The 23,868-nt window shown below is 55.4% G+C and overlaps 8 protein-coding genes across 8 annotated transcripts; 2 read left to right on the top strand and 6 right to left on the bottom strand.

Annotated features, from left to right (window-relative positions):
* The first annotated feature begins 2,962 nt into the window (after positions 1-2,962).
* IWZ02DRAFT_113006 (uncharacterized protein) lies at positions 2,963-4,714 on the top strand. The gene is made up of 4 exons (XM_066761386.1): positions 2,963-3,486; positions 3,532-3,829; positions 3,880-4,035; positions 4,085-4,714. Exons 1-4 carry the CDS (start codon positions 3,238-3,240, stop codon positions 4,582-4,584), a joined length of 1,203 nt encoding a protein of 400 aa, XP_066618300.1. The 5' UTR covers positions 2,963-3,237; the 3' UTR covers positions 4,585-4,714.
* Positions 4,715-5,147: 433 nt separating this feature from the next.
* IWZ02DRAFT_113008 (uncharacterized protein) lies at positions 5,148-5,477 on the bottom strand. Its single transcript, XM_066761387.1, has one exon. The coding sequence runs from the start codon at positions 5,406-5,408 to the stop codon at positions 5,187-5,189; it is 222 nt and encodes a 73-aa protein (XP_066618299.1). The 5' UTR covers positions 5,409-5,477; the 3' UTR covers positions 5,148-5,186.
* A 1,020-nt stretch (positions 5,478-6,497) lies between these two features.
* IWZ02DRAFT_112995 (uncharacterized protein) lies at positions 6,498-7,021 on the bottom strand. The gene has a single exon (XM_066761385.1). It carries the CDS (start codon positions 6,918-6,920, stop codon positions 6,540-6,542), a length of 381 nt encoding a protein of 126 aa, XP_066618298.1. The 5' UTR covers positions 6,921-7,021; the 3' UTR covers positions 6,498-6,539.
* Positions 7,022-10,249: 3,228 nt separating this feature from the next.
* IWZ02DRAFT_510334 (uncharacterized protein) lies at positions 10,250-11,380 on the top strand (the record flags this gene model as incomplete). Its single annotated transcript, XM_066770500.1, has 2 exons — positions 10,250-10,407; positions 10,501-11,380. The coding sequence occupies 2 exons, from the start codon at positions 10,250-10,252 to the stop codon at positions 11,378-11,380; spliced, it is 1,038 nt and encodes a 345-aa protein (XP_066618297.1).
* A 2,539-nt stretch (positions 11,381-13,919) lies between these two features.
* IWZ02DRAFT_386300 (insulin-induced protein-domain-containing protein) lies at positions 13,920-15,579 on the bottom strand (the record flags this gene model as incomplete). The annotated part of the gene is made up of 3 exons (XM_066765458.1): positions 13,920-14,399; positions 14,452-14,896; positions 15,098-15,579. 3 exons carry the CDS (start codon positions 15,577-15,579, stop codon positions 13,920-13,922), a joined length of 1,407 nt encoding a protein of 468 aa, XP_066618296.1.
* A 506-nt stretch (positions 15,580-16,085) lies between these two features.
* IWZ02DRAFT_427511 (eukaryotic translation initiation factor-like protein 2 subunit gamma) lies at positions 16,086-18,032 on the bottom strand. Its single transcript, XM_066765917.1, has 5 exons — positions 17,392-18,032; positions 17,250-17,344; positions 16,679-17,203; positions 16,259-16,625; positions 16,086-16,206 (listed from the first exon to the last, which is right to left on the bottom strand). The coding sequence occupies exons 1-5, from the start codon at positions 17,898-17,900 to the stop codon at positions 16,176-16,178; spliced, it is 1,527 nt and encodes a 508-aa protein (XP_066618295.1). The 5' UTR covers positions 17,901-18,032; the 3' UTR covers positions 16,086-16,175.
* A 56-nt stretch (positions 18,033-18,088) lies between these two features.
* Positions 18,089-21,317, bottom strand: IWZ02DRAFT_464115 (kinase-like domain-containing protein). Its single transcript, XM_066768385.1, has 6 exons — positions 20,979-21,317; positions 20,896-20,924; positions 20,729-20,846; positions 20,537-20,684; positions 19,573-20,490; positions 18,089-19,524 (listed from the first exon to the last, which is right to left on the bottom strand). Exons 1-6 carry the CDS (start codon positions 21,030-21,032, stop codon positions 18,380-18,382), a joined length of 2,412 nt encoding a protein of 803 aa, XP_066618294.1. The 5' UTR covers positions 21,033-21,317; the 3' UTR covers positions 18,089-18,379.
* Positions 21,293-23,247, bottom strand: IWZ02DRAFT_464110 (cytochrome c1, heme protein, mitochondrial). The gene is made up of 5 exons (XM_066768384.1): positions 23,028-23,247; positions 22,768-22,925; positions 22,581-22,643; positions 21,931-22,530; positions 21,293-21,880 (listed from the first exon to the last, which is right to left on the bottom strand). The coding sequence occupies exons 1-5, from the start codon at positions 23,103-23,105 to the stop codon at positions 21,784-21,786; spliced, it is 996 nt and encodes a 331-aa protein (XP_066618293.1). The 5' UTR covers positions 23,106-23,247; the 3' UTR covers positions 21,293-21,783.
* Positions 23,248-23,868: the final 621 nt, after the last annotated feature.

Here is a 23,868-nt window from a genome sequence, read left to right as displayed (position 1 = left end):
GGAGATGGAGGACAGAGAGGATGTCGAGAAGTTGGCTGTATGTACTGTACAGCACGGAGGGAGCAGTCACGATGGAAACAGGAGGAGCAAAAACGGCCCGTTGATTTGATGTCAGCACCCAGCGTTGAAGCAAGCGTGTGCTATGTGCTCTCAGCCTGATGCAATCTATCCACACTTCTCGAGAAACAGGACTTTTTGCCAGGAAGTTGCCGTTTGGCCGTGCCAAAAAGTGCCCCCCCCCCCCCCCCCCCAGGCTACTTATCGTACTGGCAAGCCGATCGGGACTGATTGATGCCAACGCCTTGGCTCGCTTGCCATCCATCCAATACCATGCCCTCGTGGCGCCCCTGAGCGTGACAAGGAGAAAGACCTACGGTGGAGCATTTGTCGTTGGTCATCGCATTTCTATCTCTTGGATGTCGACGAGTTGGGGGGCGCGAGAGGTATGTAGTGGTACTTGCTGGGTTTAGCGATCGGGAGCGACAGGCGAGTGGAGACGTCAATTACGAAAGCATTTTGAAGTTTGTGGATCCATTCTTGTCGCAAGTGTTTCACGTCTTTTTCTCCGCGTTTCTCGCTGGCACGGCAGCACTAGAGAAATGACAGCTCCTAAGTCAAGTCCGATCGTGGCTGTGGATGACAGCTCCTTGGATGTAGCCCGTAATGGTGAAGAATTCGAAAGTCCTGAAGCCGTGCATCAGCAGAAATCGTGGAAGCATTCTCGCGAAGGACGTGAAATGCGGTTGCTCGGGGGGCACTTTTGTCGCAAAGATGGTTTTGGGGCGCGAGCTCGATGACTCTGAGGACGCGGCGCGTCACGCAGCTCGCGTCGCGTGTGTTGGCGTGCCTGTTGTTTCCATTTCTACTTCACGCGAAAATTCTTTCAAATCCTCAAGTCTTTGCCATCGACACAGATCTCCTGAAGCGTCGGACCCTTAGTGTCGCCTCTTCGTCAGCTTTTCAGGCCCAGGCGATGAATAGCCGCCTCACAAAACCTTGCTTCTTCATTTTCCAGGAATGGCGCAAAATCATTCGAGCATTTTCGAGAGGTCTCCAGGCGATCAGAGAGAATCCATGGAAATTCAGGGCAGGGCAAAGGAGCCTCTAGACGTGCTAACTACGTGAGCCGCATGTCATTCGCAACCGCTTGTCCTCCTGGTATCAAATTGCAATCGTTGGGAACCCGGTGATCTCAGCAACCATCGAAAAGAGTGCGGCATTTCGCAGCATTCCAGCAAAGCAGCATCTCCTCGGACCTTGTTCCAAACTGGCGGGCCGTACCAGTCAGGATGACATGCTTATCTGCACATGGATAACCTTCCGAACAAGTGGGATGATCGAGGTGATATTGGACGTCCGGCACTTTGGAAGCGGCCCAGCAAGATGGCACGGGACTGCTCTTTCAGGAAGGAGGTATACAGGAATGTTGGAGCGAGATGACGCGCATCCAGAGCTTGAAAGGGAGCAGAGACGTGCCGCAGCCTCCAACGCCACAAACAGCTGCGCGTAATCAACCTCCCCTCGCTCGGTTCGGGCAGGAAGTAACGCTTGCTTGCAAATCAAAATCAACAGTATCTAGTCTGGACGAGAGAATGCCGCGAGAGTTACGGAGAAGGGTCCGGATTTGGGAAGATGTCGAGATTGATGAATCCGATTCATGTTCCTGGCGCCACGTGGCTAGCCTCGGCCTGTCCCGCTGCCTCCGCGTCAAACTTTCTAGAATACCAAGCACCACACTCATAGCCTCCTCTATTTTGACTCCAGCTCGCAACATGTCCAACTACGCAGCCACGGCGAGCAGCGAATCCGCGGGCGTCCTACTAAGATGACGACGGAACCTCGGGCCGTCCCTTTTCGCAAGCCGTTCAGCCGCGAAGAGCCCGCGACCGCGTCGAGGATAACCCCTGTGAGCCCCGGACGACATTTGCTGCACTATTGGCGACCTCCGATCTTGTATAACTTGTGGAGAAACCCGAAAGCCCAAAGTCTGCATCGACGGTTGTGCACATGAAGGCTCCCAAGCTATATGTAAACAGCCCATGCGGCACAGCAAAAAGCAAACCTAAACCGCGGTGACGACTCCGCCAGCCAGGGGATAGGACAAGTGACAGCCACAGGGTCTTGGAACGGCAGAGCCAAGCGGGAACAAGACTGGAAGATCACGCTGGATGAGGAAGAGAGGGCCAGAAGTAATCTTTGCTGCCGCTGGTTGGGCTGGGGTGCCTGAAGGATCACCCATATCCAATCCTGCTGCATCATACTATCACACCGCTCTCTTCAACTCTGCTCTTCCACGTTTGCTTTCCACAAATTCCATGAGAACCGTCCAGTCGGAAGCTCGATACCAAGCAAAGGTGGTGCTAGCTTCGAGATCGTGTCCGGGAAATCCTGCGCTCAAATTCTCCCCAGCCCGTAGCCGAGTCATTCGAGACTCGGGCTTTTGCGCTTGGACGCGCTGATCCATGTCCCTTTCACAACTCGAAATAGCTGTCGTTCGACTATGCACTTCGTCTACCAAAAGTCTCCGGTAACAGACGTGAGCGAGGGTCCAGTTTTTCAGCATGCAGGAGCTTGATGTATGCAGAGAGACTTCGCTTGCACACCGTTTCGAAATCAGGGACTGCTCGATGACTGCATCATCAAGAGCAGGAGCCGCAACAGCCGGCAATCTTGACACATTCTCCATCTCGAAATCTCCTGCCCAACTTGCAAGGCAAAGTCCAGGTGCCAGCGGGCCACAGCCTCCGTCCGTTAGGATTCGCAGCCAACCAGCGTTGAGATACGTGCGTTGTTGCGGGTCATTCGCCCGCTTTGGGTTGGCTCGCTATGCGACCTATCTCGCTCTTGTCTGATCTGCTTTGAACACTCGGTAGCTTGGGCCATCGTGGAAACGGCAAGCCGCTGCTCTGCTCCTTAGGGCGTTGCGGGCTCGTGGCCCGCGGACGCTGTCCCGCACGGTTCCATATCGTTGCCCGGCTGTGCCGCTCCGCCTGCAAAACTAGTGCCCTTTATTGCGCTTCTGTCAATCATTTCCCTTGGAAACAACTTGGATCTCCCGGCCCATACTCTGCCTTCTTGCCCGAGAATAAGGAACCTATACTATCCCATGTCCCGCCATCTTGTTTCCATGAGCCATTCCGCATTGTTCGCCACCTTCAACCCGCATGCTTGGCACCACCGCTGAATGACCCTTACCATCCCTCTCACACTCTCCCAAGGCCCGCCGTCTCCCCAGACATGGAAGACAGGAGCCAGCAGATCCTGGCTGTTGGAGTTGTCTTCCTCTGCCTATGCTGGATCTCAGTCGGCCTCCGCGTGTATACACGCGCGGTAATTGTCAACTCATTCGGCTCCGATGACTGGACCATGCTGGCTTCCCTGTTTTTCATCACAGGATACCTGGTCTGCCAGCTGGGTGGTGTCTATTACGGGACAGGACGTCTAGACAATGATTTATCTCCAGAGAATAAGATGAAAGCCCTTCGAGTATGTGCCCTTCCCTTTTAATTCCGCACATCTAATTCTCGGCAGTATTGGTTCTTTTGCGAACTTTTCTACGCAGTGGGCTCCATGCTTTTGAAGATTGCCGTCGGAATTTTCCTGTTGCGCATAGCCGTCAAGAGGATCCACGTCCTCATCATCTACGTTGTCAACGCGGCTGTCGGTGTCTTTTCGATGGCCTACTTTCTTGCGTTCCTGCTGCAATGCAGCCCGGTCCAGACATTCTGGACCATTGCGCCAAACAATGAACACTGCTTAGCGCCGACTACCGTGGTAGCCTTTACATATGCTGCTTCAGGACTTTCTTCCTGCGCAGACTGGGTCTATGGTGAGTGACTTCAGAGCAGGATTTTCGTGACACATGTTGATAGTTTCCAGGCATTTTGCCCGCTTTCATCGTATGGGACCTCCAGATGAACAATCGCACAAAGGTCGTCGTGGTGGGCATTCTCAGCTTTGCAGCCATTGGCAGCACGGCGACGCTTGTTCGGATTCCTTACATTTGGTCAATGACGAGCGAGCGAAATTTTCTCTGTACGTTTGGCACCAGCCAATCAGCGCATCACTTACTAACAGATTCTAGACAACACCACCGACGTCGCCATTTGGTCATCGATTGAGCCCGGTGTCGGCATGACGGCTGCCTGCATCGCGACGCTGCGCCCTCTCCTACAACGCATCCTCCATCGTACCGGCCTCTCCACGCATTCACGCACCCACAGTAGCAACCCTTTTACGCCCAACTGGGGCTCTGCCAATCAGATGGGCTCCAAGAGCCACCAATCGCGCCCCGGCTACCTGCGAAATCCGGACGACGTGCACGACCTGGACGCGCTGCGGCCCGACGTTTCCACCACTACCATGACGTGCCACGGCGGCACCAGCGGCGACAAGTCGTGGCTGGAAAACGTGTCTGAGCATGGCTCCGAAGAACACATCATCGAGACGACGGCCGACAGCAACACTCACGGATTCCACATCTCGGAACGCGTGCAGGTCACTTCGGTCCGCGAGTCGGCTCCCGCATACCACGAGAACTACGGGCCAAACTGGCCCATGAAGCCAGACGATAGCATGGTCTGAACCATGAAAAAGAAAGAAGCTCTAGGAAAAAATATCGGTTTAATCATTTTAGTAATCATATTCACCGACACGGACTGCAGAAGAGGCATCATCACGGCGCGGCGGCGCAAGAGGAGGGCAAAGGCGGGACTCAGAGGATCCCGTACAACACTTGCCCTCTGCTAGCTCACCGTTTTGCGTCAGTGGAGCGGGGCGGGCCCCCGTGGATTAAAGAGCACCCCGCACAAGCGAATAGGATCGCTCTCGTGGGCTCGAGCTGATGCTTAAATGCCGATGTCTGCTTGCTTGCTTGCTTGATTTGAGCAATTGGCGATTAAAAAAGGGGGAGGAGACAGGAGGACTACGACGATACCACCCCTGGGACCACCACTGCCACATTCCTTTTCTTTGTCTTGGCATCGATACCTCCACCTTTTTCCCCCTTTCCTACTTCTTTTCTTACGACGACCCACGGCTTTCACGCGCGTACGCAGCACCGCGTACGTTTGGTACGACTCGAACTCGAGAACTCGACACAAACTAGACAGGTAGCAGGCAGGAGGCAGGAGGGGGAAGAGGAGGCGCAGGATGGAGAAAGTAGAATACCTACCTACCTATCTACACTAATAATATCGAACGCTCCTACGTATCTCTCTCTCTTGTTGCTCTTTGGTTCCGCGCGTGGCGCCAGCACTGCAGTCACGCTGAGCGTAGGATCGTTTAGCTGTGCGTGGAGAAAAGAGTGGTCGGTGGGCGACACAGAAACGAAGCAATTTCAGAGAGCGAACGAGACAGATGGTGCTCGGTCTCAGCCTAGCGAGCCTCGCGCTCCTCAAGAAGAGCATGTCGAAGCTGCTAGTTTGGTCTCTCGACGGCCGCCATGCGTTCCTCGCGGGCCTTGCGCTCTTCGCGCTGTTCGTCAATGGCACACCGGAGCCCGTGGATCGTCCGCCAGAGTTCATTGAATGGCGAGTCGGAGACCGCATCGTGCCCATTGGGCGACTCCTCAAGGCCACCATAAACACTGCGAGAAAGAAGGAGGGAAGCCGCGACTTCTTCTCTCCATCTCACGCATCGAAGTCTGTCTGGGTGATCACGAAGAGTTCAAGACTGACCGCAAATGCAGCTATGCACCGACTACATTCAATCCTTTCCCCTACGGACTACCCACCTCCGCCTTCCTCCCTCACCAAGTACTGTCCACATGGACCTGGCTCTCTCTACTCGTTATTGCCCCATTCGGGACGCGAAACACTCGTTGCAAATCAGCCTTTGTGGGGACTGTTTGCCTCTCGGCCTCTCCAGGGCCACTTGGGCTTTCATGTGGTCATTTTGCAGCACAGTTCCTTGTCGGGAGACTCGCGGCCGATGAAATCATTGCGGCATGCACTCGCAGTGTTTCACGCGGGCTCTCCGCAACACCATCACTACTCATTACTAACACAGCTTAGCATCAACGCAAGATGCGGCGAAGACGGGAAAGGTGGAAGAGTCGTCGGGACCCTCCCGAGAATACTCGGGGCTTACTGACGTCTCGCTGTGTAAGCTCGGATTCTGAGCTTGTTTTCCTCGTATTGGGTCCGCCTCCGCGCTTCTGCTTCTGGGTCGGCAAGCTGGTGAGGAGATGCCTGAATGAGCTTGATCCCCCTCGCTGCCGCCCAGTCGTAGAGAGCATCGACTCTGGCCTCTGCGGTTCATTTGATCTGTCAGCCCACCGCCCACCGCCGACCGGCTCGCCAGCGGTCTCTTCGCATACCAGAGCGGATGCTGCTGTCCGGAATCGAATGCATAATGGCAAACGTCAGTGTCTCGATTTTTCACCTCAATTCTAGCTCACCATGGGTGCAAGCACCTTACATAGATCAGCTGCGAAGATTGAAGTTGTTGTGGTAATGGAGCCAATTATTTGTTCATTCATATGTACATCTTTCCCTGCCCTTGCTTCCAGTTTCAATCTGTGAAAAATGAAGAAAGCCCTATCTCATCCTGGACCTTTTTGCGGCGGGGCCGTCTTCACCCTCTGCTTTTCTCTTGCCCGATCCAGTACTCGAGACTGAGCTCTCTGTGGCGGTCAGGGGCAACTTAACCTCCACATCGCTTGAGGGCTGAAGGGGAAAGCTAGTGAGAAAAGCGTCGGCTTCGTCAGACGAGCTGGTATACCGTCTCGCAGGGCTGACCAACGGAGCAGTCGATGTCGCCTCCGTCACCCGCGAGGGGGCATGGAGCAAAAACAGTACAAATCGCTTCGTCTTGGTTGGTGCGACTGATGGGAACTCTGCCTGAATAAGTTGTGGGAGAAGGCAGGGGAGACATGACCAGTGGCCGACTGGTCCCATCAGAGGGCATTTCAGTCGCATTCCTCGAGCTTTGGAGTTGGCTTCTGGCGGGAGCGTTCATCGAGGATCTACCACCGGTTGCCGGAGCAAAAGGTGATTCCTTCTTAACATTCCGTCGTGGGAAGTCTTGAAGCTGGGCGGAAGAATTGGCTCTTGAAGGAATTGGCGGCAGTGCTGGCAAGGTTGTGGACTAGACCCCCCTCCGCGAACGACTTCTTGTGGATCAGAGAAACATCCGTAATCTGAGAACGAGCCTGGAACACACCAGAGTGAGACGGGTCGTGTTCTGAACCTCCCGAGGGAGCAGTGGAACCTCCCGAAGGAGCATCGAAAAGAGAGATGGGGCCGCCGAGGGATGGCAGGGAGGAAGGGACTGGATCAAGAGACTGATTTTTGCGCCTCTTGCTGTGCGACTTGATCCTCCTCCTAATTTCCTTGACTGCCGCGTCGCAGGCTTCCCCGCCTTTCGGGTTGAGAGGAGGCGTGGAGGAACTCGACCATCATTTCGATCAGTTCTGCAATCACAAGTTAGCAAAGAGCGCTGTCACGGATACACTCGACAACTTACCTTGGTGATTCAATCGCTTGCTTCCACTGGATCCACCGGGGTTGTACGGGGCCTCCTCTATTTGGCTTAGTGGCGGCTGCGGCTGTGTTGACTGCCACTGTTTTTCTGTTGCTCGTGTTAGCAGTCTTCCACGTGTAGCGGCTGGCTTGAGAAGACCTACAACTTTCGCTTGTCGACGCCTCTTTTCGATCGCATTCTGCACTGCTCGGACGTATTTTCCCTTGCTGCTGGAGGTTATCTGAAGACTGCTGCCGGTCACAATGGGCCTTCGCAAGCCTTGCTCACCGTCCTAAGCACACTGTCCGAAGCGACCGTCGAAGCGGGATACCCACGCCATCGTCGAGGACTTCTTCGACCAACCGAATGAAGATGGACTCGACTAAACTTCTGTACTTGAATCAAGACTGGGCGGGCTAAAGCATACTCGCTGGAGAGGACGCTGGATTGAAGATGTTCGATTAGGGTTGTGCACTTGTTCATCGGCCCAACGGGCCGTCGAACCGTCTGCTCGTTGCTCTGCCAACGCCCCTAGGCCCCTCCGGCCATTGACACAAGCCCTGCCCAATCAACAACCTCACGTATGACCAAGGAACTCCAACGCTGCATGCAAGCATTCACAGAAAGGCTGCTTAGGTTACTGACTCCCCCTTTTCAATATCAGAATACCCTTGCTTCTTAGATTGCGAAGGTCCTCCAAGCCAAGAAAATGGAGGCGATGAGTTCACAATCCCAGCGAACTGCCCGGGCGTCCCGAGGCGAATCCGTCGAACATTCTATACTGTGGTTCAAAATGCGGGTAGAAGGTAGAGCGCATCACCAACGATGCGACGGAGAGCTGGCGTACAAATTGGCAGTAGGCACAGCAGACAGTTTCGGACTGCCATATTGTTTAGTGAGCAGATGAGAAGCGGAAACAGTTTTGCTGCCGCACTTACCAAGTCATTGATCAAGCTGCCACTATGGGCACTGATTTTCAGGTGGCTATTGCCAAGCTGTGGATGGAGCTGTCTGCAGACTACCATCCACAAGCCGTTGATCAAGTCAACCCGGCACGTCCTCGTCTTCAGAAAACCCACGGCTGATGCGAATCTAAAGCTTGTACCCGTAGTCATAAAAGGCTCAAATCGATGGAGACTCACTTGAATTGTCTCAGGAACAGCTGCACAAACGTGAGTGAAAAGTCGCCGAAACCAAAAGCCAGCAGGGGTTTCCGCCGCACCCACGACACAAAAAAAAAAAAAAAAAAAAAATGAAAAAAGGAAAGGAAAAGAAAAGCAATAAACTCAGGTGGAAAACAAATGGACAAGGCCAGAGTAGGGGAGACAACGATTTAGACGCGGGACAGCACATGTATTTATTAAATCTGCGTCCGGTCTGGCGTCCGGTCTGGCAGAATCATTCTCAGACAAGGAGCATTCAACTGCGGGTTGCAAGAAAGCTTGCTTGAGAAGTAGCTGCTTATTCAAGACAAATGGAAACTCAAAGCCCTGACAATTCATGGAATTCATTGAAGAAGTTGGTGCCAGCACGTCCTGCAAAGAGCCAGTGCGGGCAGTAGCCACCGCAACTTCTTCCTCACCCGCCGCCTGGTCGCCCCCCCACAAACCAGGTCCCATTTTCTCTCCGCCACCTCGCACACCGAAACTCTCCACACTCACGCAAACTCAACCGCGCCAACTACCAGCCTCCTTATGATGCACCAGCTTCTCAGAACCGACGTTCTGCAGAAGGCGTCCTTTGGGACTCCCCGTGTGGAAGCTCCTCGCGATGACTTCGGCAGCTCACTTCATGGAAGCCACACCGGTACTGCCGACCCTGCTCGTCAATATTCCCGGGAGAGGTAAGACCGATTTCCTCCTCGCCAGAGCGGCAACGAACAGCAGCGACAGCAGCATGCCCAACAGCTTCAAAATCTGCAAGCGGATATGAAGACATTCGGCAACATATTCTGAGTTATCTTCAGAAGCAAGAGCAGCAGCAGCAACAACAAAGTGAGGACGGTGACGAGAGGACTTGGAATGAGAGAGGAGAGATTGAAAGCAGGGCCACCGCAAATCACTCTCGGTGCTCTGATCACGCGCAAGTAGCATCTTCTGACGCGAACGTCGTCAGTATCTGCGGATGGTCTCAACGTCCACGGACGGTCTCAGCGTCGGAGGATGATCTCTTAGTCCAAAGATGGCCTCAGCATCTTCAGACAGTACGTGGTCCTCGTCTCTTCTCTTTGACAGCCACGGCGCTCTCTAACTTGAGGCGAAAATGAAGAGCCAACTCTCGATTTGGCTCAGCGTCTTCCTTGTGGTCTTGTTCTCCCTCTACGATTATGACCAGTGAGGAAGCGTCCTCGGGCGGAAATCACTAGCCAGTTTACAGAATGTCAATGGGATTATCTGGCTCACCCTGGACTGTAGACTTGAACTGGGAGCTAATGAGGAGCATTCAAGCATCTGAACAGGATTGTAAAAGCGAGCATCCAAACCTCGGGCATGGGTTTTGTGGACCTTCATGGTGAAGTATTTGTGGCCACCAAGCCGCAAAACCTGCAGAAGACACCAAAAAACCTTCCGTACCTGCAAACGAGAAACACACTGATGCTCCGAAGTATTACTCCAGCCGATTCAGGGTGTCGCTCAGAAGTCCTTGAAAAATCATGCCGTTTGCATTTCGGCACCGGCGCTGCTGCTTGGGCCTGTTTTTGTTTGTGTCGGTCGAATCGTCTCCTCTCTCATCTCCACTCAGCATCAGTGTCCACGCACACCCACACATCCACAAGCATGCAATAATGGCCAGCACGTCTCCCTACCTGCAAAAAGATGCTTTTCCAGGCGGCACCAGTGACGGCAGTGGCTCACCGTTTCGGTCAAACAGTAGCAAACGCGGCAGAGAGCAGCAGTCAACCGAGGACGAAGGCGAACGCGACAACAAACGACGCAAAGAATTGTAAGTTGCGGCATCTTCCATGCTTCTTTGGGGTCTCCAAAACAGAATTTCAACCCGTTTGTCTGCAAAGACTTGTCTAATTTCCCTCGTCAGCAAGCAGTACATGGAGGGCAAATGCTGCTGCTGCATGCGAGCCAAGCATGGCGACTGGCAGGACTGCCAGCATACGTGCTACTGGTGCGGCAGAAAGCACTCGGGCGACTGGTGTCGCGAAAAGGGCTTCAGATTCTTCGAGGAATTCGGCGGTGCACAATGGTTTCGTGACGGAGCGATGGACGTTTCTACGCGGCAGGTCGACGACTGCAGGCATTCTGCTGCTTCCCAGGACCGACGACGACGACGACGTTCTATGGAAAGCGCCCACTACCACCACCACCGGGACCACCAGCGCCGTCGTTCGAACGCTCCCCGTAGTGATGACGACGACGACGACGAAGACGACCACGATGACCACCACCACCGCCACCACCACGGCCGGCAACGCTCTCACGGCAGTCAGACCGGTGGCACTGCTCGCCCACTGTCACGAGAAAAGGACGACGACAACGACCACCGACTCGCTGCCCGGCTCGAAGACAAGGACGCCCAACCCGAGAAACTCGAACGAGCCGTGACGGCGCAGGCGCAAGGACTCGTCTCCCTGCGCCACGAGTTGCGAGAGCAGCGCCAGCAGCAGGAAAGGGAGATTTCCAGCTTGCGGAGACAGTTGCGGGAAGAGCTTCAGCAGCAGCAGCAGCAGCAGCAGCAGAATCAGCATCAGCGCGACGAGATTGCCGACTTGAGGAGGCAGCTGGAGCGGCAGCAGAGGGAGCATGCGCAGGATTTGGCGAATTTGCAAGACGGTGTTCAGAGCTTTCTGCCGTTTTTGGTGGAGCGGCGGCGGCAGCAGCAAGAGAATGAGGAGGAGGGGGAGGAGGGGGAGAATACGGGCAGTGGAGGAGAGGGTCGGGGGTCTCCGATCGTGGTCGATTGAGTTGAACCAAGTCCACCGACGGACGGACGGACGGACTCTACTTGAAAATGACTGCGAACGTACATGAGGCAGGTTCGAGATCTCTGGATCGAGGGTTCGCGATTGTCGTCTTCGTGGCTTTGCGGTCAAGAGCGTGACGTGACGGTTTTGGGTGGAAAAGGAGGCGAACCCTGGATAGAAAGCTTCATTCATATATCTGATAAAGACAAGATCCATGCATGGATGCTCCCGTGTGCTCCCAAGTGGTTAGGTAGGTAGGTAGGTAGGTACAATCTGTCTGGCTGGCTCGAGCGACATCGCTCTGATGCTCCCACCATCCATCTGTCCGTCTGTCCGTAGACGCTGAGAACATCCACATCAGTAGGCGCTACTTGCGCGTAACCAGATCACCGAGAACGTTTAGCGGTGTACATACTTTCAATCCCCCTCTCATTCCAAGTCCTCCTCATGTCCGTCGTCCTCATTTTGTCGTTGTTGTCATCGCTGCTGCTGCTGAAGATAATGCATGAAGTGCTGCTGAATACCTATCTTGAACCCCTGCTCGCAAATTGATCATGTGCCGGTCGGTCATGCTGCTGTTTTCAGCTGCTGGCGTAGTACAGAAGTCTCATCGGTACGCTGCTGCTACAGGTCGTGGCGCAGGGAAGTGATTTCGCGGGCCTGAGTTGTCGTGTCTCTCTCTCTCTCTCTCTTCACTGTGGATGACCGCTCTGGTTACTGCTGCTGTCGTCGTCATAACCACGAGGAGCACTCAAATGCAAAAAAACAAACGACGGCGCCGCTGGTCCCGACGATCAAACACATGCACCCTTCCAGCACCCAAGGAATTTCGTCAATCGCGGGCATCAGCATCAGCAGCATCAATGATGCGCCCGTCATCATAATCGTTGCTGGCAGGGCAGCTGCCGCCATGAGATCGAAATCGTTCTCTCTCCATCGCCAACCCGCCGTGCACCACTGCCACCGCGGCACGAGTGTTGGCAGTCTTGCCAGTGCCCGGTGCCCTGGTCTGCACGCATGCAGTTGCAGCATGGGCCTTTAACGTGGATGGTGAGAAGAGAGTTAAATAAATCAAGTCTTTGCCAACGAAGTGAAAGGACATGGGAGAATGTTGCGGTGCGGGTGGGGGTGGAAAAAGATCTGAAGGGGTGTGGAAGATGGAAGCTACATACACACACACTTGCACTTCTTCTCCTTTGCGTTGCCGTTTGTTTGTTGGCGGGTTCGTGCTCATCTTCTTCTTCTTCTTCTTCTTCGAATGAGTGCTGCTGCTGCTGCTGCTGCTCTCTACCGCGCATCTTGTTGTCGTTTTGCCGAAATGGTGTGTTTTTGCCGTCGTCGTTGTCGTCGCTGACGCCACCATTTGGGAATCCATGGGGGGACATGCTGCAGCCCGGCTGGCCATGACTGCCTGTCCATGGACATGTGGGGGTTGTGCATGGACAAAGGTTGGTAGTGGGCGGACAGGATGGAGGAAGAGCAGCGGTGATACGACCAGCACAAACAAAAGCACCTCAGGCGGCGTAAGCAGCAGCAGCATCAACAACGCCGAAGTCGAAATGCAAACGGAACGGGCATCAGTGACAGAGAACTTCCGAGCTGTTGACGGGTCCGAGGCAAGGTGACAACACACACACACACACACACACACACAAGCATAACCAATCGTAAAGGTCCGCAAATTGTCCGTCCGGGATTTGGATGCTCCACCTTTGCTGCCATTTTTAAGCGTACGAAAAATCCCGTGTATCACTACTCGCGTCACCGCGCTTCAATCTCTCACACGTGAATGTCTAGACGACGAGGTAATTTCCATTCAGAATATAAACTTCAGCTCCCCCTTCCCCTCCCCATTCAACCCGCGTGGGCGAGCAAAGCGCCCGAAAACACAGACCAAAGAAGGAGGTGGAGCAGCCAAAAACGCAAAAACGTACCCAGAACGACAAATGGACGCGGTGGCTGTCTTTACTTCTTATTGTATTTCTCTTCATTCTTGATGATGGTGTTGATATGACGGCAGTCTTGGCAAGCTGTGCAGGTTGCAGTGGTGATAGTAATGTATCTTGATGTTGAATAGATGATGAGCGTCGCGTGGAAGGAAGGAAGGAAGGAAGGATAGATGGATGGATGGATGGACGAAAGGACAGAAGGATGGATGTGTTGATGGAAGGATGGAAGGATGGATGGATAGGTATATGCGCAGAGCAGACAGGCAGGCAGGTAGGCTGACAGTGCAGCGCAGTAAGGTCTGACAACAGGCAAAGTGCGAACAGAACAGAACAGATTGGGCAAAGCGGGTTGACAAGTCTCAAGAAAGATTCACAATGAGTGGGAAAGGCAGAGCAAAGACGAAACACCGGACTCCAAACGACGCCATTGGAAGCAGGAAAGGGTTGAAATGACGGTTTGCAAAGAATGTCAGAGGACCACCCACGATGACATAGTCAGCCGGCCAGCTCACCTGCTCGGCCAGACAGACAAGCAGTCGAACAAACACTCAGACAGGTACCATGCGCCACCTTTCTCTCCTCTTTTCCTCCTACTCCTTCCCAGCGGCGACAGCAGCAGCAGCCGGAGAAGTCGACGCAGAAGTCGATACAAACAGCCTCCTCCCGATATTGCCAAAGCAGACACAACTGCAAAACAACACGCTCCAAAACCAAGTCGCAGTGCCTAGCTGCTCGTAGCTGGGGCCGGCAGCAAAGAGCAGCGCTTCCTTGCCAGAACCACCGCCGCCATTGCTCATGCCCATCGACTGCCGCCACCGCAGCGCCGCAGGGCCTGTCGTGCTCGGCGCGTTGTTGGACGAGGCAGACACGTTGGCGCCGACGATGGGCGGGGCGGGGATGACGACGGGCGCCGCTTCGCCCAGTAGCAGCAGGACAAAGGTGCCGGCAAGGCCAACGGCTGACGAGAGGGTGAAGCCGGGTTTTGAGCGGTCGAGTAGGTACCACAGGGCTGGGTTGACGAGGGCGAGGGTGAGCGAGACTTGGAGGGTCGATTGCCATGGGAGTTTGCGCTGTCGACGTTAGCTTTCCTTCTCATCGGCAAGTTTTTGGAGGTTCTCTTACAATGGCGAATGCTATCCCGACAAACGCGCCAATGCTCCTCACGGCCTCAATCCAATCGCTGCCCGCGGCATCTCTTCCAAAAGCCTCGCTCTTTCTTCTGCCAGCGACTGGACGGCGCCGGTCCCCATCCCACACCCAGTCGACCCAGGGCAGGGCACTGCCGAGAGCGACGCCGGCGCATCCCCACAGCAGCAGGTACGGCCAGTTGCGGCGGTCGATGCCATCAGCGACACGAGCATGCGAAATGTGAATATTCTCGTGCAGGTGGGAGATGATGACGCCGTAGGCGACGCCAATGACGAAGAGGGCTGCGCCGCGGACGAGCAGAGGCAGGGCGCGTTTTTGGTGGAGATGGAGGTAATCCTGAGAGGCTCGGCGGTGGTGGTCGCGACTCGGCCGAGACTTCGAGTACGACGACGACGCGGACGACGTGGTACTGTTCCTCCTGGCGTCGGCAGGCGGCGCCACGACTCCCCCTAGTGATGCCCCCGCGCCACCAACGATTCCCCCGCGTGATGATTTTGCTCCACTCTCGGTCGTATCGACGCCGCCAGACCCCGCATACCCCGACCCCAGCCCCGCGGCCTCTGCAGAAGCGCGCAGCTTGTCCATGTCCAGCGCGCGACTGCAGTAATACGGATTCGACGCGTAGGCGTCTGGGTAGTAGGTCGACGACGGCGTCTCGGCGCCCGTGCCCCAAGGCGTGGCCGGCTCAGAAGAGTCGCGATTAATGTCGCCGGAGCCGCTGCCGTTGAAATAGGCCATGGTGGGTTGGTAAATGCCAAACAGCGTGCTACTGGTCAAATTTTGCGTGGACCGCGAGCGTGGGACGTCTGCAGACGGCGAGTCGGCGTCGTCCGAGTAGGTCGCGTCGAGTGTGTTATTGAGCCTGGAGCTGCTGCGTCGCAGGGGGCCATGTCTGCTTGTGTTTTGCTGTTGGGAAGAGAGGCGGGATTCGAGCTGGGCAGAAAAGTCGGTTGAGAGGCGCGGAGGCGTAGGGGGGTGCGAAGGCGACGAGCCCGAGGACGAAGAGGCAGATTGAAGGTTCAATTCGAAGGGCCGTCGCGGTAGAGGACGAAGAATGGGCGGGTTGGACGAGTGGGAATCACCGTTGGGGCCTGCCGTCATTTTTCTCGTTATGCAACGTGTTTTCAGGGTAGATGGTGTTTGCGGCTCTGCAGGTGGGAGAAGGCTGTGTTCAGGAACGGGAAGCGACTGTATATCTGGGAACGAGGTCGAAGGAGCAATAAGAGCGGATGGCGGCGGGTCGACGTGTGACGGCAAACGTCGGGCGTGGACGTGAGTGGCGATCCAGGCCAGGCCGGGGGTCACGATGGATGGAGTGTCAGGGCGAGGCTAGCGGTTAGCTGGTTGGGCGTGGGCGTGGGCGTGGGCGTGGGCGTTGGGAGGGAGGGTGGTGGTGATGATGACCTGGGAGCACGAGAGGGAGCGGAGATGGTTGTAGACGATGGTTTTTGGGTGCGGCTGCTGGGGAGCATGTGAAAGCGGGAGCCGGGCAGATCGCCAGGGTTCCGTCCGGCCCCGTGCTCCAATAACTTCAACACTGCAGGGTATCGCCCTCTACCTGGTACCCAACACCTGTCCTTCGCCCCCCCCCCCCCCCCCCCCCCCCCCCCACAACAACAAACAAACTTTTGCCATATCCATATCAGTCATCCTGTGCATGCATAGCCATTGCATTATCCTGTTCCCCCCCGCATCGCCTAGTCCTGCGTTGGGTTGAGCGTCGAACCACTGCATCATCGTTAGCTGCGTACGACGTGTGCTGCTGCGGGGAAATACTCACGCAACAATATTGGCCCAGCCGATCAGACGCCAGTGCTTCTCTATCCTTCGGCTCAAAGCAATCTTCTCGCCAATTGTCGTGCACGCAGGGCTGGTCAGCGTCAGACGAGCTGCATCCGCCTTGACAGCCACCACCTTTGCGCCCGTTGCTGTGCTGCCAATGTTTACCATGAGAACCTCGTTCTTGGCAAGCTTGGCGACCTTGGCCTGCTTGCCATCCGCCGTCTTGACTCCCAGCAGCCGGCGCAGCAGGAAGTAGTTGACCTCGAGCTCCGTGTAGATTTCGGGGAGGTGACCGCGGAGACCAAGCACGAATCCAACCAGACGGTCGGCACGGCAGAGGGTCGGGTCGACGCGGGTTCCGACACCTGTTCGAGTCAGAGACGCCCAAATCCGAGATGCTCGTATAGCCAAAACTCACCAATCAATCCACCAGGAACCGCAAACTTGAGGTCGTTGTGCTCAGCAAACAGCGAGACAACCCTGCTGAAAATGGGCTTGGCCTGGATCTTGCCCTGCTCGTCCTTGGTGACGATACCGGGCCTGATTTCAATCTCGTCGCCCAGCTTGAGAACACCGGTAAGAATCGAGCCACCGGCAACACCGCCCTTCAGATCCTCAATCTCAGCACCCGGCTTGTTGACGTCAAACGAACGAATGACAATCATGTGAGGCTTGGCCGTAAAGTCGCGCATGGGCACGGGAATCTTGGTCACCAGGTACTCGTTGATGGCGTCAATGTTGAACTTGAGCTGGGCGGAAATGGGGATGATGGGAGAGCCGTCGGCAACGGTGCCACGGATGAACTTGAGGATCGACTGGTAGTGCTGCTCGGCGCCCTCTTCCCTCATCAGGTCGACCTTGTTCTGGAGGATGATGATGTGCTTGAGCTTCATGATTTCAATGGCCGCCAAGTGCTCCGAGGTCTGGGGTTGAGGGCACGATTCTACACGCGTCAGTCTCTGCACGCCAAAAGGCAAGTGGCTTCATACCGTTTCCTGCAATAAGGAGCAGGGCAGCGTCCATGACTGCGGCACCAGAAAGCATGGTGCTCATGAGAATATCGTGACCAGGGCAGTCGACGAACCTGTCTCGTCAGCTCGATCCAATCCATCATATCCGACTTCCACTCACGAGACGTGTCTCAGCAGCCTGTATTTGCCAGAGCAGCCATCGCGCTCACACGGCGGGTCGACCTCCTTCTCGCTCTTGAAGCTCCGGTAGCACGTCGGCCGCGGGCACTCGGGATTGTCACACTTGTAAATCTTCGCATTGGCGTATCCCAGCTTGATGGTGATGTTGCGCTCGAGCTCGTTCTTGAAACGGACCGTCTGGACACCGGAAATGGCCTTGACGACGGTCGACTTGCCGTGTGCGACGTGGCCGATGGTACCAATGTTGATTGTGGCCTGGCGCGCAATGATGTAGTCGGTGAGGGGGTTCAGCGAGTTGACGTCGAGGTCCTTGGGCTCTGGCTGAGGAGGAAGCTCCGGGCGCTGGATGGCTGGCGCAGCGAGCACGGGAGCCGACTTTTTGAGTGCCGACTTGGGCTTCTTCTTGTCTTGCTGCTCCGTTTGTTCTTCGACTTCAGATTCGTGCTCCTGGAGCGTCTCGTCGTGCTGAACGTCCGAGTCCGACTCCATGATTGCGGCTTGCGTGATGTACGAGGGCGGAAGAGGGGCGATGCGGGGTGGCGCCGAGGCAGACGAGTTGTGGACGTGTGATGGTGTCCGGGTGTGGTTATTGTTGCGTGCACAAAGTCAGAGTCACAGTCGTCGGAATTTCCCACCAGGCCCAAGCTCGGTGCAAAAAGTCGTGGCTCAACGCCACCACCACCTTGACAATTCAATATCATCATTTACAGCAAACACCTGTTAAACTTATTATGCGCGATAACTTGATGCCCACGATCCTCGAGATTCTACACCTTTGACCTCTTCCTGTCAACGCCTGCAGCACCCCAAACGAAAGAGCCAAGCCTGGCCATGTATTTGCAGCAGATTTGAACAAGGAAATAGTTGGTGACGGGTATACAACGGAGAATCAGCCCAAGTACCACCAAGAACTAAACAAGCAACCAATCCAAACAAAGAATCCAAATATCCACCCACTCCAGCCCTCTTTACGTGGTGGTAACGGTCGTGGGACTCTGTGGGATCTCCTCCGAGAGAGAAATCTCCGGCGGCTCCTCGACAAGATATGTACCCGGTTCTAATACAGGTGAAAACGTCTCTACCTCTTCAACGTCTTCGAGCTCATCTTCGTCCTCCTCTTGAATAATCATCTCACCGCTGCGTCTTCCTTGAACGCTGCTCGTCCGGCTACCGCTTGCATCTCTGACCCTGGAGCCATTGGGGCTGCCGTGGTGTATTCCCATGCTGAGGCCCGGACCTTTGAACGGACTGCGTTTCCTTCTGGCAAACAATACTCCCGGTCCATGAAGAGGAAGACTGCCAAACGCGGCATTGCCTTCACTGTTTGCCGTTGCAGCCCCGCGGACGAGTCGAATATCCGAAGGAAACGTGCTGCCCGTAGGGGTGTTGGGGAGGACCTTGACAGACTGGTGGGGGCTGCGGCCGGTCCTATTAGAAACAGAAGGAGAACTGATGGAAGCTGAAGAGGTGGATGAAGTTTTGGAATGAGTATGTGCATGGTGAATGGTGCGGATAGATGACACGGAAGAAGATGTGGATTTTCTGCTTTGCAGACCTGCCGAAGATCGGCGATATGATGTCGATCGGGGTGTCATGGGAGACGGGGAAATGGATGTTCTTTTGTAGGAGCTGCTGGAGGCGCGCGTCGAAACCCTGGGCCTTTGAGGATAGGTTGCACGCGGCTGCGTATCTGGACGGGGGTGCGTCGAAGGCCTGACCGTGTTTGCGCTGGTAGGTGCCGAGGGTCTCCGTTCCTCGTCTGACTTGGTGAGCTTGCCTTGGTTTACTTTCGGAGACTTGCTATTTTTCGAACCTGGTGATTTGGACCTTGCGCGCTTGGCCGACTCTTTGAACCAATGCTTGAGAGATGCCAATTGGGCAAAGAATGGTTGTTGATACTTCCTTCTCCTTTTCGGGACATATCCATTGGTGCTGAGGAGCTCCGGATTTGTCGTAACCACGTGCAGCATGCTACTCCTCCTGGACCTGGTATACTCCTTTGGTGGAAGGTTTGGCCTACTCCGAGATGAGCTGACTCTCCGATCCTTTTCCGGAGGCAAAGGTTTTTGAGTGTTGGATGCTTCAGGGACGAGTGGTAGTTCGGGCGTAGCGGCTAATACGGTCAAATCTATTGTAGCCAGACAGTATTCATCATACTCACAAGTCGGGGATGCACCTCGATCCCTATTCCGACCTCTACTCTTGGGAGGATCACCAAGAATTGGAACTGCAGATTCATCGACCTCCCGAATGGTGGGAGCAAGCCTATCCAGTCTGCTGCTTGCTCTACTGGCGGCACTGAGCCTTCGCAAACTCTTTGCTTCGGCCTCGCGTTCTTTTCGCTTGCGCTCCCGTCTCTTTGCCTTGCGCTCCTCCTTTTCAATAAGGAGGGCCCACCATCCAGCCAAGCTGTCGCAGCGCTGAGCCAAGACGTTTTCAATTACTTGATCAATGTCAACGCCCGCACTCCGCATGCGTTGTAGGGTCTCCTTTTCGAGGTCCGTGGTGAATGGCGGTGGTTGTTGAAGCTTGAGAATCGCCTGTTGCTGCGGTGCATGCTCAGAGAGCCATGGGTGTTGGAGCAGTTCGGACAGCGAAGGCCGGAGTAGAGGTCGTTTCGACAAGAGTTTGACGACGAGCTCCTTGGTCTGCTCCTGCATATGCTCCGGGTACTTTGGCTCTTCCTTGAGAATCCTCATCTTTGTTGTGTTTTCGTCGTCGTCATCAAAGGGAAGCTCTCCGCACAGTAGCGCGTATAGAATGATACCCAGACTCCAGACGTCCACCTTTTCTCCAGCATACTTTTCACCCTTGAGCATTTCCGGCGCACTGTAGCATATTGTCCCACACCAAGTCTGCAAGTAGTTTGACTTTCCCTCGTACTCGCGGGTAAATCCAAAATCGACCAGCTTGACGTTGCCGTGTTTATCCAGCAAAATGTTCTCCAGCTTCAAGTCGCGGTGCACGCAAGATTTGCTGTGGACGTAGGAAACGGCGCCGACGAGTTGAGTAAAGATGTGTTGGACTTTGGCCGATTCCATGGGTCCCGTTTCGAGGAGCTTGTTGTACAATTCATCTCCTGTGTCCGCGTCAGCCGTGCCCACAGAATGGAATGGTGAACCGACCAGGACAGTATTCCAGCGCAAGCCAAACAAGTGTTTCCGTCACTATTACCTCGTACAGCCGGGCAATGTGTGGATGCAGAAACTGGCGGTGGTGATGAATCTCTCGGGCGAGGTTGGAATCATTCTTGTCCGCCGATTTGAGCACAACCTGAGTGGTCAGCGTGCGTCGTCACAAAATTTGACGGCACGAACCTTGGACCCGTTGGTCAATTTGTGGTACGCCAGGTAGACTTTTCCAAAAGATCCCTTTCCTATGAGCCGGCCGAGCTGATAGTTGCCGACGGTGCGGAGGTCCTTGGAGGAGAATTCCCTGAAAAAGAATTAGAGCAACGAGACAAAAGGCAGAAACACTGTCTCACCCCAAGAGGTCATTGTAGGAATTGGTGAGCTATAGACGTTAGCGGGCGAGGGCGCAACGGGGTCGGGCGGAAGGGGGGCGGACCTTGTTCCTCTGGGCTTGCAGCTCGGCCTGGCTTCTGACATTGACGGGGGGCATAAGTCGCGATACTTTTTCGTTGTTTGGACGTCGAAGTGAGCGGCATGAAGGCCTGTGGGGATGCGCGTTGTCGAGGCAGAGCTGGAGCTGGCGGCGGAGGAGGGGAAGGGAGTCTCAGAAACGCGGCAAAACGAAATGGCGGCTGGGATGGTGTGGCGGTGCCTGGCAGTGTGAAGCGGGTTCCTGACCTGAGGCGGAGAGGTCGGGAGAGGAGTGCAAGAGGGTGAGACGGCCACGGAGGGTGGGTGTACTGTATGTATGTATGTATGTATGTATGTATGTAGATGGACGTCTACATAGCTCTGGATCTCCTGAGCGGTGGCCATCGTCACGGTGCCCTCGCCATCCCGGTCGCACATCACAGCAATCCATACGCCCTTCGGCATCGCGCCCACCACGACGCCGGGTCACCAAACTTGGGTCTCGCACAGCTTCCCTGCCGTCTCTGGCTAGCTGACGGCTTGACGGCTCCCTGGCATCCCACAACCTCCTCGCCTCCCCGGTTCATGTTCCACTCCATGCAGGCCCCCCCTCATGCCATGTCATGCTTTGGAAAAAAACAAATCCATTGATAGTACAGTCCCCCACCCGTCCTCTACTACTAATTTGTAGGTAATGCACGAAACAAAGGAAAAAAAAAAGACGCTCATGTGTCTTGTGCTGTACAACCAGACGTTTCACTTGTGTGCCTAGACTATGACGATAGCTTGGCTCTAGGTGCCCTCCATTCCCTTCGATCTCGTCCGATAACTCATTGCTTCGCACCGGGGCGAGGCGCCGCCGGCCTGCTCGACGTAATCGGCGGGTTGTAGACAATCTGCCTCGTCTTGATCGTGGACCACTTGTATCTGTATTTCCGTCAGCGTTCGCCCGCCACAAATCTCTCGCCTCGACGTACCTCTTGACCCAGATGCTGAGCGCCATGAGCACGCTGGTAATGGCCAGCACCTTCCATCCCATCTTCTTGCGCTCGTCCATTTCGGGCTCAGCGGCCCAGTTGAGGAACTCGACAACGTCCTTGGCCATTTGAGAAGTCGTGGCCGGGGTGCCGTCGTCGTACTCGACGAGGCCATCGTACAGGACACGGGCCATGGCAATGCCGGTACCAGGAAAGTAGGGGTTGAAGTTGAGACCAGACTGGACGACGGCGCCCGCAGGGGGTTCCTCGGGGTAACCGGTGAGCAAGCTGAAGATGTAGTTGCAGCCACCGTGGCGACCCTTGACGATCAAGCTCAGGTCCGGGGGCAGAGCACCGTTGTTGGCGGCACGGGCAGCCTCGTCGTTCTTGTAGGGAGAGGGAAGGTAGTCGGACAGCTTTCCGGGGCGCTTCTCGATTTCACCCTCGTCGTTGGGCTCCGTGTCGTACTCGTTCTCCTCGGCGAGGGCCTTTGCCTCATCGACCGTCATAAAGGTGCCGACGAGAGCACGGTAGGGGATACGGGAGAGCGAGTGGCAGGAAGCGCAAACTTCGCGGTAGACTTGGAAGCCGCGGCGAAGACTGGTCAAAATCAGCCCGAGACCCACCCGCCTCGAAAACATGGTACTTACGACTGGTGGTCAAAAGTCTTGTGCCACTTCTCGTGCTCCCAGGGGTACTGAGTAGCGTGAAGACTGTCCAAGTTAAGCCGTCAATGAATACCCCTCCAAAAACCGGCGCGCTGGATGGTTGAGCTGGCCCCTATGCCGGCCGGCCAAAAGTCCATCCACCGTCCGTCCTGTGGTATACGAAACTCACCCCTCTTCCGCCGGAGTCATGGCGTGAACATTGCGACCGTAGAGATGGTAGTACCAGCCAATCGAGCCGATGGCAACGGCCGTGGCGGCAGACGCGGCAAAGGTAGACTTCCAGGTTGCGGCCTCCTCAGCGGGTCCGTTGGCGCTGGAGGCGGAGCGCTAGAGAAAACAAGTCAGCCAGATGTCCCGATTCGAGCCATTGAGGTCGATGGCAACGATGGAGGGCGTCGTCGTAGCTGATGGAATGGGAGTTGAGCGTACCGTGCCTATCCTGCTGGCCGAGGAGCGAGCAGAGGCGCCGAGGGAGCGTGCCGAACGGAGGCTTGACCTTGCCAACATGATGATGTGAAGCTGGCGGCGCGCCGGCGACGGATTTGCAGGTAGAGGGGAGAAGCAATGGGTGGTGTTGGCTCGCGGATATCGGAGCTGCAACAAGTTGAAGGCGGATCAGAGGAAAAGAACGCTCCTGCGCGCTTAGCCAATGAGAGTCGTGCTGACAGCTCGAGCCTATTTCGTTCCCGTTGGATCGATACGTCAACACCACCCTACACCCTTTTCGTCGCATTTATATTTCGGCCTCGCTCGGAAAAGTGTCCGCCATCTCCCTTACTGCTGCTCGTCGTTTGCGCAGGCTTGCGACGATTCTGCTGATGTGACCGACACGCCGACGGCAATCCTCCAGACACAAAGCGGCCTTCAAAGGAGTGCGCCGACTGACGACTGCACCTTGGCACTATACGATCCCTTCACTTTTGTGCCCGAGACCCTGCATGACAACTGTAGCGGCATCCAAACGAAACACCAAGTTGCCGTGCTAGCTCCTGTCACCCTTTTCCGCGGTGGCTCGGCTACGCCGCCACCCGCTTGGGCAATTCTACTTCTTCACAGCCCTAGAGCGACCCACTCTTTTAACATCGCCACTCCAATTGGTGTGCCCTCTACAGCGTGTCGATGAACACCGTTTCAGAATGTCAGTCATCTCTATCGACATAGGGTGATAGTGTCGCAGATCAAAACGTCACAGCCTTCCACCGACGCTTCTTCCAAATTTCCATGGCTCAACTTCACATGTTTGAATGAACCATTGAATACTTTCTTTCAC

The sequence above is a fragment of the Phyllosticta citriasiana genome (genome assembly GCF_038021145.1).
Source record: "Phyllosticta citriasiana strain CBS 120426 chromosome Unknown IWZ02scaffold_18, whole genome shotgun sequence".
In the NCBI taxonomy this organism is placed as follows: domain Eukaryota; kingdom Fungi; phylum Ascomycota; class Dothideomycetes; order Botryosphaeriales; family Phyllostictaceae; genus Phyllosticta; species Phyllosticta citriasiana.
Note: the sequence above shows the minus strand (reverse complement) of the source record. Positions and strands in the feature narration are given on the sequence as shown.

What these genes read in the sequence shown, in the direction of transcription:
- IWZ02DRAFT_112995 (XM_066761385.1), bottom strand. Translation starts at nt 6,920, where the DNA reads ATGCGACTGAAATGCCCTCTGATGGGACCAGTCGGCCACTGGTCATGT.
- IWZ02DRAFT_427511 (XM_066765917.1), bottom strand. Translation starts at nt 17,900, where the DNA reads ATGGAGTCGGACTCGGACGTTCAGCACGACGAGACGCTCCAGGAGCAC. An exon ending in GCTCCTTATTGCAGGAAACG is followed by an intron (nt 17,204 to 17,249) that starts GTATGAAGCCAC and finishes TGACGCGTGTAG; the next exon opens with AATCGTGCCCTCAACCCCAG. An exon ending in GGTTCCTGGTGGATTGATTG is followed by an intron (nt 16,626 to 16,678) that starts GTGAGTTTTGGC and finishes TGACTCGAACAG; the next exon opens with GTGTCGGAACCCGCGTCGAC.
- IWZ02DRAFT_464110 (XM_066768384.1), bottom strand. Translation starts at nt 23,105, where the DNA reads ATGTTGGCAAGGTCAAGCCTCCGTTCGGCACGCTCCCTCGGCGCCTCT. An exon ending in ATGACTCCGGCGGAAGAGGG is followed by an intron (nt 22,644 to 22,767) that starts GTGAGTTTCGTA and finishes TAACTTGGACAG; the next exon opens with TCTTCACGCTACTCAGTACC. An exon ending in AAGACTTTTGACCACCAGTC is followed by an intron (nt 22,531 to 22,580) that starts GTAAGTACCATG and finishes GATTTTGACCAG; the next exon opens with TCTTCGCCGCGGCTTCCAAG.
- IWZ02DRAFT_113006 (XM_066761386.1), top strand. Translation starts at nt 3,238, where the DNA reads ATGGAAGACAGGAGCCAGCAGATCCTGGCTGTTGGAGTTGTCTTCCTC. An exon ending in ATAAGATGAAAGCCCTTCGA is followed by an intron (nt 3,487 to 3,531) that starts GTATGTGCCCTT and finishes AATTCTCGGCAG; the next exon opens with TATTGGTTCTTTTGCGAACT. An exon ending in GAGCGAGCGAAATTTTCTCT is followed by an intron (nt 4,036 to 4,084) that starts GTACGTTTGGCA and finishes AACAGATTCTAG; the next exon opens with ACAACACCACCGACGTCGCC.
- IWZ02DRAFT_464115 (XM_066768385.1), bottom strand. Translation starts at nt 21,032, where the DNA reads ATGCCCCCCGTCAATGTCAGAAGCCAGGCCGAGCTGCAAGCCCAGAGG. An exon ending in TGCGCTGGAATACTGTCCTG is followed by an intron (nt 20,491 to 20,536) that starts GTCGGTTCACCA and finishes ACGCGGACACAG; the next exon opens with GAGATGAATTGTACAACAAG. An exon ending in TCGAGGTGCATCCCCGACTT is followed by an intron (nt 19,525 to 19,572) that starts GTGAGTATGATG and finishes TGACCGTATTAG; the next exon opens with CCGCTACGCCCGAACTACCA.
- IWZ02DRAFT_113008 (XM_066761387.1), bottom strand. Translation starts at nt 5,408, where the DNA reads ATGCTCTTCTTGAGGAGCGCGAGGCTCGCTAGGCTGAGACCGAGCACC.